At 42.6% G+C, this 12,648-nt stretch overlaps 1 protein-coding gene across 2 annotated transcripts; it reads left to right on the top strand.

Annotated features, from left to right (window-relative positions):
• The first annotated feature begins 13 nt into the window (after positions 1 to 13).
• Positions 14 to 12,648, top strand: svopl (SVOP-like). 2 transcript variants are annotated; one of them, XM_069671291.1, is made up of 16 exons: positions 14 to 125; positions 3,428 to 3,534; positions 3,610 to 3,704; positions 5,344 to 5,442; positions 7,634 to 7,705; positions 7,818 to 7,942; positions 8,068 to 8,131; positions 8,627 to 8,752; positions 8,911 to 9,039; positions 10,302 to 10,375; positions 10,459 to 10,655; positions 11,021 to 11,132; positions 11,388 to 11,469; positions 11,596 to 11,685; positions 11,765 to 11,878; positions 12,043 to 12,648. In XM_069671291.1, exons 2-16 carry the CDS (start codon positions 3,429 to 3,431, stop codon positions 12,052 to 12,054), a joined length of 1,497 nt encoding a protein of 498 aa, XP_069527392.1. In that variant the 5' UTR covers positions 14 to 125; position 3,428; the 3' UTR covers positions 12,055 to 12,648. The 2 variants fall into 2 exon arrangements, with proteins under 2 accessions (XP_069527392.1, XP_069527393.1); XM_069671292.1 differs by lacking the exons at positions 14 to 125; positions 3,428 to 3,534 and having other exon boundaries at positions 3,651 to 3,704; positions 5,351 to 5,442.

Below are 12,648 nucleotides of genomic sequence, written 5' to 3'. Positions count from 1 at the left end.
GGCTTCCCGGTGATACACCTGGTCAGGTGAGCAACACTGGAACTACCTGCTGCTGTATCTGATAAAAACTCTTGAGGCATCAGCAGAGACAAGGTTGCAGCTTCATCGTGTGAACCCTCTTCTGTGTGAGTAAATCCATTTATTACAAAGAATATTGAACATCAACGGGGCCGCAGACGGACATGTGTTGATCGTTGACTTCCTGAATTTAGTTCGGCTAACACGAAGCTAACGTCTCTGCATGTATCCGGGTATTCACCTGTAATGTTCCTCTACACATTCTGCTCATGATCGACACTAAACTAAACTCCTCCGCGTCTTCTACCCACAGTGGAGGAAACTTTAACAAAACCAAACCCTTTTAAAGAATCCATCGATTTAACGTTTTCTTCGTTTCAAAGGCTGGAAACTGACATGGCAGAAAACAAGCGAACAAGTGATTTATCAAAGTTGTCTTGTGTTGAATGCGGTTTGCAAATGATCCACCTTCAAACTCTTAAAGTGATGTGAACCTGTTCTCAGTGAAACCATGCTGAACAAACAAACTGCAGCAATCACGGAGTGCTTCTCGACGTGTTGGTTTCTTTTAACTTAAAGTTAAAGTTGTGAGCATTTCCAGACACTGCTGGACGCGAGTCAGTACAGTGGTGTTTTTGGAGTTTGCGGAGCTTCGTCTCCATCTGAAAACGAGCTGACAGCTCAAAGTGTTTCTCCTTCAACGGTTTCACAATGAACGAAAACGAGTTTATGTGAGCTTTATTCTGAAAACATTTAGAGAAAAGACTTCCTGTTTGTGTTCATTGTTGATTAATTCTTCTACTGAATCACTTGTGTTTTAACACCACTGACATGTCGCCATGACCATGTTACCATACTTTTACTCTGAAAACCCGACAAACCGGTGGAACAAGTCGAACCTTTGAACTCGGATTAAAAAACGTAATCTCATTTTCACAGTTCTAATAGAAACAGGGCGATTATTAATAAAATAATTAGTTTTTAATGACTAAAAAAGAATCATCCTGTGGTCTTTTATTTTGTAAGCGTTTAATCATCAAAGCTTTTATTTTCTAACTCAAGATGATGTTCAGTTTTTAATTTAACTTTTCGAATATACATGTTAATAAAAAAAATGTAAATATTCAAAAATGATTAAACTTAAAGGGACAGTCCACTCAAAGCACAACAACGCATTACTTCCTGTTTCCCTGGGGGGGTGGGGGGGTCAGACCCTACAGGTGGATCCTGGATCACCTGTGGAGGTTGTGACAGGTCAGGTTTTGTTCTGTATCTGTGGGGACCCTTGTTGTTTGTGACAGCACCACCATTTTATCAACAACATGGCTGACGACCGGAGTGTGAGTATTAATAATATAATATAATATAATATAATTATTGGTTTAATGTTCAGCACATGTTCAATGTGTGGACTTAATGACTATGACAACTAATTTTAGCCTGTGCATTTAAATAAACTTAAAAAGGATGAAACAGTCTGGCTGATGTGGGAAAAACATGTTTACGTTTTCATGAAAGCGTTTTTATTGTATTCATGTCTTACCATTTTAATTCAGTTTAAACATTCTCATAGTTAAACTGCTTACACTCAGTTTACCCCACAATTAGTGTTATCAGTTTCTTGTACAGGGATTGACAGGCAATGAAGGAGGGGAAACCATTAAACAGGTTGTGCTGTTACCTACTTCACAATTTGAACTTTGAATATTACTGGTTCTGGAAGAGTCCGACACCAATAACATGTTGGTTCTGTTCCTTCCTTTCGGTCTCTGTGTCTCTGTCTGTCTCTGTGTTGGGGTGACAGAGAAGAACACCTGGGGTCCGTTTCAGAAAGTTTGTTAACCCTGAAATGAGGGAAACCTCGGGTTTGCCGTTTCAGAAAGAGAGGTAACTTTAACTCTGAGTTGGTTACTATGGTAACTGTGTCTGTGAACCTCACCTGGTCGCGAGCAGGTTTTCTTCAGGACACTCAGAGTTTCGCTCCGTCCCCTCCCTCTAGAATATAAAACCCTCATTCACTTCCTCGTTCATTCAGCCCGTCTCACGTGCGTCTCTGTGCTGCTCTGACCGCTTTGCAAAAGTCTTTTATAATTATGATAAAAAAATCAAAAGACAAATCTGCGTCAAAGTCATCATTTGTAGATTTTCCACCACCACTGCCGAGAGCGCTCAGATAAGACGCCGTAAGTTATTGGATTTTTTTTTTAAACTAACACATTCAGTTTAATCAACATGAATTATAATGTATGTGAAGTCAGCATCATGTTAGGGATAAAGCTGATGCACATTAAAACAGCCACTGAATGATATTTAATCTGTTTCATATTTAATATCTGACTGAAGTGAGGTTCAGCCATGAGCCTGTTCTGCCTGAGCCACACCTTTCAATGATGTTCTGCTGTTTTATTTTTAGCTGCTTCCATGTATGTTTTTTTCTCCCGCTGCATTGCTCCTAAATTAATATAAAGTTTAGATTCCGGTCGTGATTAAGTATTAAATAAACAGACCAGTTCAAACTGACGCGTTCACTCGAGCCGCTTCTCTCTCTTTTGCAGCTGCAGCCGTGTTACTTTATGTTTCTAAAAACATGCTCGTATTCGCTGAACATCTGCGTGAGGATTTCGAGCTCCACTGGTGTGACGTAGGAGGACCTCTTTTTGTGTACCGTTGCCATGGTGAATCGGGGTGTCGGGGCTGATTCATGTTGGGCCTCTCTTTAAATAACAGAACAAAGAGTCGGTCTAGACCTGCTCTGTCTGTAAAGTGTCTTGAGATAACCCTGGTTATGATTTGGCGCTCTACAAATAAAATTTGATTGATTGAATTTGAGTTCAGGGTTAGACTCAGAGTTTGTTGAACCTGCTTTGTGAAACGGACCCCTGATGTCGTCAGTCATGCTCAGTGTGTCTGTTGTGACGTTTTCATTGTTTGTTCGGTTTCTGTACTTTAAAAAGAATCTATTTCAATATCTCAAGAATCTGTGAATGTTGTACTTAAATAAATACAAGAAATATATATTTGGGTGTTAAAACTTTAAACTGTTGTTAGAATTATTATTTGGGTGTAATCAACTTTTAAACTCCAATAGGAGTCCAATAGGTGGCGCTGTCGCAAAATCACAAGGGTTCTAGAAATGTGGTCCCAGAATTGCGGTCCTGAATCTGCAGCCTTCGGCTGATTTCATTTGCCGCTGTGACGTTCCAGCGCTTTGCCTGGTCTGATGCATACTGGAGATTTTCTCAGAATCAGAACAACATCCACGAATTTTGGCATCCTGCACATTTAGCTTTTGTTTGCGCACTACAGACTACATTTAGGCCACATCAGGACGTGCTGCTAGTGTAGTATGGCATTTGAACACAGCATGTGTCTCTTCAGAATAAAGTGTTGACGATGAATGTGTTTTCAGGATGGATGATGGAATGAAGACTCAGCTGGTGAGCGCCATCCACCTGCAGGAGGTGGAACTGCACGAGAAACCTGCAGACAAGAAGCAGAGCGCCAACAACCACCACAGTGAGTCTGACCCCAAGTCGAGATATGTTTGTATCGGATATGTTTTAAATGTTCACAGATGTTTGTGTGTTTCAGCTCCAGATGAGACATTCACTGTCGAGGATGCTGTAGAAACAATCGGCTTCGGTCGGTTTCACATCCTACTATTTGCCATCATGGGGAGCTCCACGGTAAGAAAAACTGCTTCCTGTTTCCTCTAAACATCAAACTCACTTCCTGGGAGCTTTTCATGACATTAATTTGCACATCCAGCGTCCCTCACTTGTGTCGTTTCCTTGTGTCTTAGCTCCTCCTCGTGTCTTAGCGAGGAAATAAATGAGAGATACGAGGAAGAGACACAAGGACGGAGGAGATGAATTTGCCGAAGTAATCCTTGGGTCAATAGCGTCACTGTTAGGCAATGTATGTTACTAATGACGTGCAGCTCAGCTTTCTGCGCAGGTGCACAAGTAGTGTAACGTTACCTGATTAATGACGTCAACAACGAGTACTCGAGTATTCGTCCCCATCCCTAATTATGATTACTGACTCTTTTTATTGTCTGCATAAAAATCAGCACAGAGCTGCAAGATTATTGATTTCATTGTAAACTAAATAATAAATAAAGTTCACGTCTTTTAATTCAACAAAGTCAATTTAACTCTTTGTGTCGAGTCACATTTCATACACAGAGCAACTCGGCGTGCTGCACACTGTCTACAGTTACAGTGTCTGTTACTGTGTCTGTTACCGTGTGTGTTACAGTGTGTGTTACATTGTCTGTTACAGTGCATGTTGCTGTGCGTGTTACTGTGGGTGTTACAGTGTGTGTTACAGTGCGTGTTACAGTGCGTGTTACTGTGTGTGTTACAGTGCGTGTTACAGTGCGTGTTACTGTGGGTGTTACTGTGGGTGCTACTGTGCGTGTTACAGTGCGTGTTACTCTGTGTGTTACTGTGGGTGTTACAGTGCGTGTTACTGTGTGTGTTACTCTGTGTGTTACTGTGGGTGTTACAGTGCGTGTTACTGTGGGTGCTACTGTGGGTGTTGCTGTGGGTGCAACTGTGAGTGTTAGAGTGCGTGTTACTGTGGGTGTTACTGTGGGTGCTACTGTGGGTGCTACTGTGGGTGCTACTGTGGGTGTTACTGTGGGTGCTACTGTGCGTGTTACTGTGTGTGTTACAGTGCGTGTTACTGTGGGTGCTACTGTGGGTGTTACAGTGCGTGTTACTGTGGGTGCTACTGTGGGTGTTACTGTGCGTGTTACTGTGCGGGTTACTGTGTGTGTTACAGTGCGTGTTACTGTGGGTGCTACTGTGGGTGTTACAGTGCGTGTTACTGTGGGTGCTACTGTGGGTGCTACTGTGGGTGTTACTGTGGGTGTTACAGTGCGTGTTACTGTGGGTGTTACTGTGGGTGTTACTGTGCGTGTTACTGGGCGTGTTACTGTGGGTGTTACTGTGGGTGTTACTGTGCGTGTTACTGTGGGTGCTACTGTGCGGGTTACTGTGGGTGTTACTGTGGGTGTTACTGTGCGTGTTACAGTGGGTGTGACAGTACGTGTTACAGTGCGTGTTACTGTGCGTGTTACTGTGGGTGTTACTGTGCGTGTTACTGTGGGTGTTACTGTGCGTGTGACAGTGGGTGTGACAGTACGTGTTACAGTGTGTGTTACTGTGCGTGTTACTGTGCGTGTTACTGTGGGTGTTACTGTGTGTGTAAGATGCTTGCGATGGATATCATGCTGTGTGTTTCTGTGTGTTTCTGTGTATTATTGTGTATTATTGTGTATTAGTGTTTGTATTACAGTGTGTATTTGTGTTTTTTGAGATACTAGAAGCGATGGAGATCATGCTGCTGGCTGTAGTTTCTCCTGAGATTCGTTGTGAGTGGCGTCTGGATGACTGGCAGGTCGCTCTGGTCTCCACAGTGAGTCAAACTTTATTTACTCTGCTGACGGCTGTTTAATAGGTGAAATTGCAGTACAGTATCACAGTAGTACAGTATCACAGTATTACAGTAGTAAAGTATCATAGTAGTACATTATCACAGCAGTACAGTGTCACAGCAGTACAGTGTCACAGTAGTACAGTGTCTCTGTAGTACATTGTCACAGTGTCACAGCAGTACAGTGTCACAGTAGTACATTGTCACAGTAGTACAGTGTCACAGTGTCACAGCAGTACAGTGTCACAGCAGTACAGTGTCACAGTAGTACAGTGTCACAGTGTCACAGCAGTACAGTGTCACAGCAGTACAGTGTCACAGTAGTACATTGTCACAGTGTCAGAGCAGTACAGTGTCACAGCAGTACAGTGTTACAGCAGTACAGTGTCACAGTAGTACATTGTCACAGTAGTACAGTGTCACAGCAGTACAGTGTCACAGTAGTACAGTGTCACAGTAGTACATTGTCACAGTGTCACAGCAGTACAGTGTCACAGCAGTACAGTGTCACAGTAGTACAGTGTCACAGTAGTACATTGTCACAGTGTCAGAGCAGTACAGTGTCACAGCAGTACAGTGTTACAGCAGTACAGTGTCACAGTAGTACAGTGTCACAGCAGTACAGTGTCACAGCAGTACAGTGTCACAGTAGTACAGTGTCACAGTAGTACAGTGTCACAGCAGTACAGTGTCACAGCAGTACAGTGTTAAAGCAGTACAGTGTCACAGTAGTACATTGTCACAGTGTTACAGCAGTACAGTGTCACAGTAGTACATTGTCACAGTGTTACAGCAGTACATTGTCACAGTAGTACAGTGTCACAGTAGTACAGTGTCACAGTAGTACAGTGTCACAGTAGTACATTGTCACAGTGTCACAGCAGTACAGTGTCACAGCAGTACAGTGTCACAGTAGTACAGTGTCACAGTAGTACATTGTCACAGTGTCAGAGCAGTACAGTGTCACAGCAGTACAGTGTTACAGCAGTACAGTGTCACAGTAGTACATTGTCACAGCAGTACAGTGTCACAGCAGTACAGTGTCACAGTAGTACATTGTCACAGTAGTACAGTGTCACAGCAGTACAGTGTCACAGCAGTACAGTGTTAAAGCAGTACAGTGTCACAGTAGTACATTGTCACAGTGTCACAGCAGTACAGTATCACAGTATTTCAGTAGTAAAGTATCACAGTAGTACATTATCACAGTGTCACAGCAGTACAGTGTCACAGCAGTACAGTGTCACAGTAGTACATTGTCACAGTGTTACAGCAGTACAGTGTCACAGTAGTACATTGTCACAGTGTTACAGCAGTACATTGTCACAGTAGTACAGTGTCACAGTAGTACAGTGTCACAGTAGTACATTGTCACAGCAGTACAGTGTCACAGTAGTACAGTATCACAGTATTTCAGTAGTACAGTAGTACGTTATCACAGTGTCACAGCAGTACAGTATCACAGTATTTCAGTAGTAAAGTATCACAGTAGTACATTATCACAGTGTCACAGCAGTACAGTGTCACAGCAGTACAGTGTCACAGTAGTACAGTGTCATAGTAGTACATTGTCACAGCAGTACAGTGTCACAGTAGTACAGTGTCACAGCAGTACAGTGTCACAGTAGTACAGTGTCACAGTAGTACAGTGTCACAGCAGTACAGTGTCACAGTAGTACATTGTCACAGTAGTACATTGTCACAGCAGTACAGTGTCACAGCAGTACATTGTCACAGCAGTACAGTGTCACAGTAGTACATTGTCACAGCAGTACAGTGTCACAGCAGTACATTGTCACAGCAGTACAGTGTCACAGTAGTACAGTAGTAAAGTATCACAGTAGTACATTATCACAGTGTCACAGCAGTACAGTGTCACAGCAGTACAGTGTCACAGCAGTACAGTGTCACAGTAGTACATTGTCATAGTAGTACATTGTCACAGCAGTACAGTGTCACAGTAGTACAGTGTCACAGCAGTACAGTGTCACAGTAGTACATTGTCACAGTAGTACAGTGTCACAGTAGTACATTGTCACAGCAGTACAGTGTCACAGCAGTACATTGTCACAGCAGTACAGTGTCACAGTAGTACAGTATCACAGTATTACAGCAGTACAGTGTCACAGTACTACAGTATAACTGCAGAGAGTGACGCAGTGTTCCTTGTCAGATGGTGTTTCTGGGGTTCATGCTGTGTGGAGTTTTAGCAGGATACATCGCAGACCGATATGGGCGCTGGAAGGTCAGAAACACCTTTTTAATACATTTTATAATTTCTATATACTGAATATTTAATATCGTTTATGTAACGTTGTGTATTTTGTGTATCACTGTGTACTTTGTGTGCATATCAGGTGGTTTTTGGAGGCTTCGTGTGGAGTGCTTACTTTTCTTTCCTTACATCGTTCGCTCCGTCGTATGGTTGGTTCATCTTCCTGCGCAGCATGGTTGGCTGCGGGGTCGCAGGAGTGACGCAGGGGTCAGGGCACACACACACAGACACACACACACACACACACACACACACAAACACACACACACACACACACACAGATATACACACACATTAACACACACATTGTAACTAACATGTTGTTGTTTCAGGTTCGTGTTAAAAACAGAGTTCATCCCGGCAAAGTATCGAACCTTCCTGCTGCCGCTGGCCTCCGTGAGTCTCTACATGATGAAGATATTTATTTTGTTTTAATCCAATTCATTAATTCTTATTTAATCTATTCTGTTAAAAACTAAATAAATTAAATAGATTTTATTTAGTTTGAATCTTATTTATTTGTTTTCATTTATTTCATTTATTTTGTTTTAAGAGACTAAAGAAGCTTCATTTCCTGTGCGTTCATGTAATAATTACACATTAGAGTTCAGTATAGAGTGAGCAGTAGAGGACCGATGACAGAGCCCTGTGGTGTCCCGTATAAAACATGTTTTAACTATGAAATCTGACTAAATCTCTGTACATCATCTTACTGCATGACTGTTGTTATAATAAGACAAGATTGTTTTAATAAAGTAAGAGATCCATCTGTCATCCAGAGAGGATCTTTGCTCTGTAAAATGTTCACACCTGTTCTCAAACTCACCTGAGCCTGTCTGTGTGTGATGTTATCAACTGATCTCCCAGCATGCTCTATGTCTGTGATGTCAGATCTTCTGGATGACAGGGTCCATGCTGATCATCATTCTGGGGATGTCGGTGGTTCCCACTCTGGGCTGGAGGTGGATGATCCGGATCTCTATCGCCCCAAGCATCATCCTTATCTTCCTCTTCAAGGTGAAACCTCCTGAACACCTGCCTGTCCCTCACCTGTCTGTATTTTGGTTTCAGTTAGAGTTAAAGTGCAGAAAGCTGTTAAAAAGGAAGTGATTCAAGCATCCTTCAACAGTGATAGTGATAAAAGCAGCTTCCTGTCTGTGTTTTTAATCTGTCAGTTCATCCCTGAGTCGGCTCGGTATAACGTGTCGGTAGGAAACATTAAGGCTGCTGTCAACACTCTGCAGAAGATCGCTGACATGAACAGAGCGTCACTGCCTCCAGGACGTCTGGTGGAGCCTCCTGTGGTACGTTCACACCTCAGACCTCATTTCACCTCCACAAGAACCTCAGGAACCACGAAAGGCTGTCTCAACTTTTACCTTTGTATTCCAAAAGGATCCCTACAGAGATAGACCTTTTTGTTAGAGAGGAAGATGATTGTTTTAACCACAAACAGACGTTACATCGCTCTCTGCAAAGACACAAGACTCCATTAACAAAAACAGTCATTTAATCTCACAGAACACAGGAGTTGATGGTCTACTACGGAACCCCAGGGGGATCAATTTATTTGAGGGGTTTCTTACAAAACTTTTCGTCATCTTCTCCCTCTCCTTCTGAGAAATCTATCTATTTCAGCCCAGCTGCTCCCAGCGCATCGCATTTTACTTTGAACTAGGCATTCAGTATGCTTATATTCTGTAGTAATACTGCTCAATAGGAATGGTCATGTAATTACTAAAGGTAAACTTAAACAGAGTCCAGACATCTCTCCAGAAGAAAGCAGTATGGATGCAGATGAGACCACATTAATTGTCAATGGAGTCTGGTGTGTTTGCAGAGAGCGATGTAACGTCTGTGTGTGGTTAAAACAATCATCTTCCTCTGTAACAAAAAGGTCTATCTCTGTAGGGATCCTTTCTGTCATGTTGTCACACACTTAGAATAACAATCTGAGCCTGTCAGTGGAAACAACAAGAACTTTTAGTGGACGACCTTTGACCCATCAAGGATTATGTTGCAGCCATTACAGCCTGTTTCACTGCTGCAGGATGAACACATCTACTGGAGACACTCACACACTTTGTGTACCTTACAGTGTTACAAGTCATTTAGCAGATGCTTTTGTCCAAAGCGGCGTACATCTGAGTGCCAACAGGGAGGGACAGGAAGTCAGAGACTTGATTAAAAACTGTGCTGTCAAGTATTTTTCACAGGAAGGGTAGAAGTGAGACTCGTCTGTAGTTTTTAACCTGGTTTGGGTTGAGGGTGGTTTTTTGAGCAGTGTGATGACCTGAGCTTGCTTGAATGCAGTGGGGAACACCCTTTGACAGTGTAGAGTTGATAATGTGCGACTGCAGGGTTAAGTGTAGGGGAATGGTCTGTAAGAGGTCTGATGGTATTGTGTCCAGTGGACAGGTAGTAGGCCGAGGTTATTTATGTATTAACATAAGAAGCCTCCTGATTTCCTGCTCCTGGTTTAAACTCACCACGTCTGCATGTTAACGCTTACTGGTGATAATTCAGTGAAATGTAGCTGAGGTTTTGTATTGTATTTGTGTTTCAGAGGGAGAGAGGCAGCTGGAGGATCCTGCTCAGTGCATCGTACAGGAGGACGTCCTTACTGCTCTGGTTTTCATGGTAACTTTTTACTTTTGTGGCTTTATTAGATACAGATGTTGCTGCTCTGGATCAGTTCCTGACTGCAGTGTTTGGTCCGTCAGGTTTGTGGCGTCTTTCGGGTACTACGGCTCAGTGCTGAGCAGCTCGGAGCTGCTGGAGAAGAACCTACTGTGTGTGACGGACGCAGACAAAGAGCATCGGGTCAAACACCGTCATGAGGAAGGGCTGTGTTACTGCATCTCCTTCGCACTCAGTGACTACCAGACGCTGCTCATCAGCTGCCTGGGAGAGGTTGCCTGTAAGTCCAGGAGTGAGGTCTACACACACACACACACTGACCCCATCCACCTGAGACTCTAATGACCTGCCACCAACCAAACCCTGTTCAATATCCTCGCAATTTAAAAAGAAACGTTTCAGTAAATGATTCAGCTGTTTTTAAATGTTAAATCCTAAATTAAGAGAGAAGTAGGCTCAGCTTTCTACAGCTAGTGGAGTCGCCCCCTGCTGGACATTACACAGAATGCAGGTTTTTAATAGTTACATTTTGACTGATCAAATAATCCCATGGTAATCGCACCAATGTTAACACAGTAATGTCATCTCCTCCTCCTCCTCCTCCTCCTCCTCCTCCTCCTCCTCTCCTCCTCTCTCCTCTCTCAGTGGTCCCATTAAACATATGTCTTCTGAACGTCTTGGGACGGAGGATGTCTCTGACGGTGCTGCAGCTGCTGGCGGCCATTTTGTTCATGATGCTCAACATCTGCACGACCATGTGAGAACTCCTCCTCTAGGTGTTTCTGTTTATGAGGACCTTAAGTCTGACTTTGTGCAGGTTAATGAAGACCTTAAGTCTGACTTTGTGCAGGTTAATGAGGACCTTAAGCCTGACTTTGTGATGAGGACCTTAAGTCTGACTTTGTGCAGGTTTATGAGGACCTTAAGTCTGACTTTGTGCAGGTTTATGAGGACCTGAAGTCTGACTTTGTGCAGGTTAATGAAGATCTTCTGTCCCTGTTTTCCTGTGCAGGCTTGGCTTCACGGTGTTGCTGTTCCTGCTCCGGTCTCTGGTCTCTATGAACTTTACTGTGGTTTATATTTACACTGCTGAGGTATGTCCAGGAGGATTTTATTGATCCAGATGTCTTTTTTAACCTCAAGTTATTATTGATCAAGTCTCAGATAACCGGTGTGCTTTTATTGATCAGGCTCAGGAACCAGGTGTTTTTATTTCTCAGGTCTATCCCACAGTGGCCCGGTCTCTGGGGATGGGTTTCTGTACGTCATTTAGTCGTATCGGAGGAATGATCGCTCCGTTCATCGCTCAGGTGAGTTCATAGTCCTGACGAGGATCCTCTCAGGTGAGTCTTCAGATGTTCATGCTGTTTGACTCTGTGTGTACTTCAGGTGCTGATGTCTCAGTCGGTGATTCTGGCGCTCTGTCCATTCACTGTGGCATGTGTGATCTGCGCTTTGGGGAACTTCCTGCTGCCCATAGAAACTAAAGGACGAGCTCTGCTGGTGAGAAACTCATTTTTTTCTCTTTACTTTATTTCACTTTTTTTTAACTCTATTTACATTTTATTGTAATTCTATTTTTACTTTATTTTTACTCCATTTTAACTATTGGAACTCTATTGGAACTCTATTGGAACCTTGTTCTAACTTTCCGTGTTTTCTTTCAGCAAAGCTCCTGAAGACATCTGTGCCTGTTTGTTTGTTACATCTGTAAATATGATATAAGCTGTCCCTGTGCTCTTATCAACCGTCTGAGGTGAATTAATTTATGAATTTATGAATGAAGGATAGTTTATACGAGCCAGAATGCTGTTATGTTATTATAACGTTAATAAAACGTCTTGTACAGTTTAAAAACGTTTTCTTCTTTGATAGTTTGAATCAAATGACTTTTAGTTGCTTCATTGGAATCCATCTATCCATCAATCAATTTAAATGTTTACTTTATTAAAAGTAAAGTTACTTTCAGTTTTTATAACTGTCATTGTTGCAGTGACCACCACTGAACACTAGAGGGAGACACTGAGGAGTTCGTCTGCTAATTATTGAACTTTATATAAAGTTTTTTTTTCTTTGATGTATTCAATGTTTCATTTTTGTTTTTAGTAAACAAGTCTGTGAAGGTTCTCTGTCGGGTCCAGGTCCCGGTCACTCTCAGCTTAATCCCAAAGGCAGCCGGACTTGGTGGAAGTTGTTTCCAGAACTTTAAGTTGCCTTTTGGATTAAGCTGAGAATTCCTTAGTTTTTGAACTTTTATTGTTCCACTGGAAGTT

Source organism: Semicossyphus pulcher, unplaced genomic scaffold (assembly GCF_022749685.1).
Source record: "Semicossyphus pulcher isolate SPU_LCO1_2020_fin unplaced genomic scaffold, fSemPul1.0.p SCAF_20, whole genome shotgun sequence".
In the NCBI taxonomy this organism is placed as follows: Eukaryota; Metazoa; Chordata; class Actinopteri; order Labriformes; family Labridae; genus Semicossyphus; species Semicossyphus pulcher.
Note: the sequence above shows the minus strand (reverse complement) of the source record. Positions and strands in the feature narration are given on the sequence as shown.

Excerpts from the sequence above, each read along its gene's own strand:
- svopl (XM_069671291.1), top strand. The coding sequence starts at position 3,429 with ATGGATGATGGAATGAAGACTCAGCTGGTGAGCGCCATCCACCTGCAG. Across the intron at positions 3,535-3,609 it reads GAGCGCCAACAACCACCACA|CTCCAGATGAGACATTCACT; the intron begins GTGAGTCTGACC and ends TGTGTGTTTCAG. Across the intron at positions 9,040-10,301 it reads GTCTGGTGGAGCCTCCTGTG|AGGGAGAGAGGCAGCTGGAG; the intron begins GTACGTTCACAC and ends TTTGTGTTTCAG.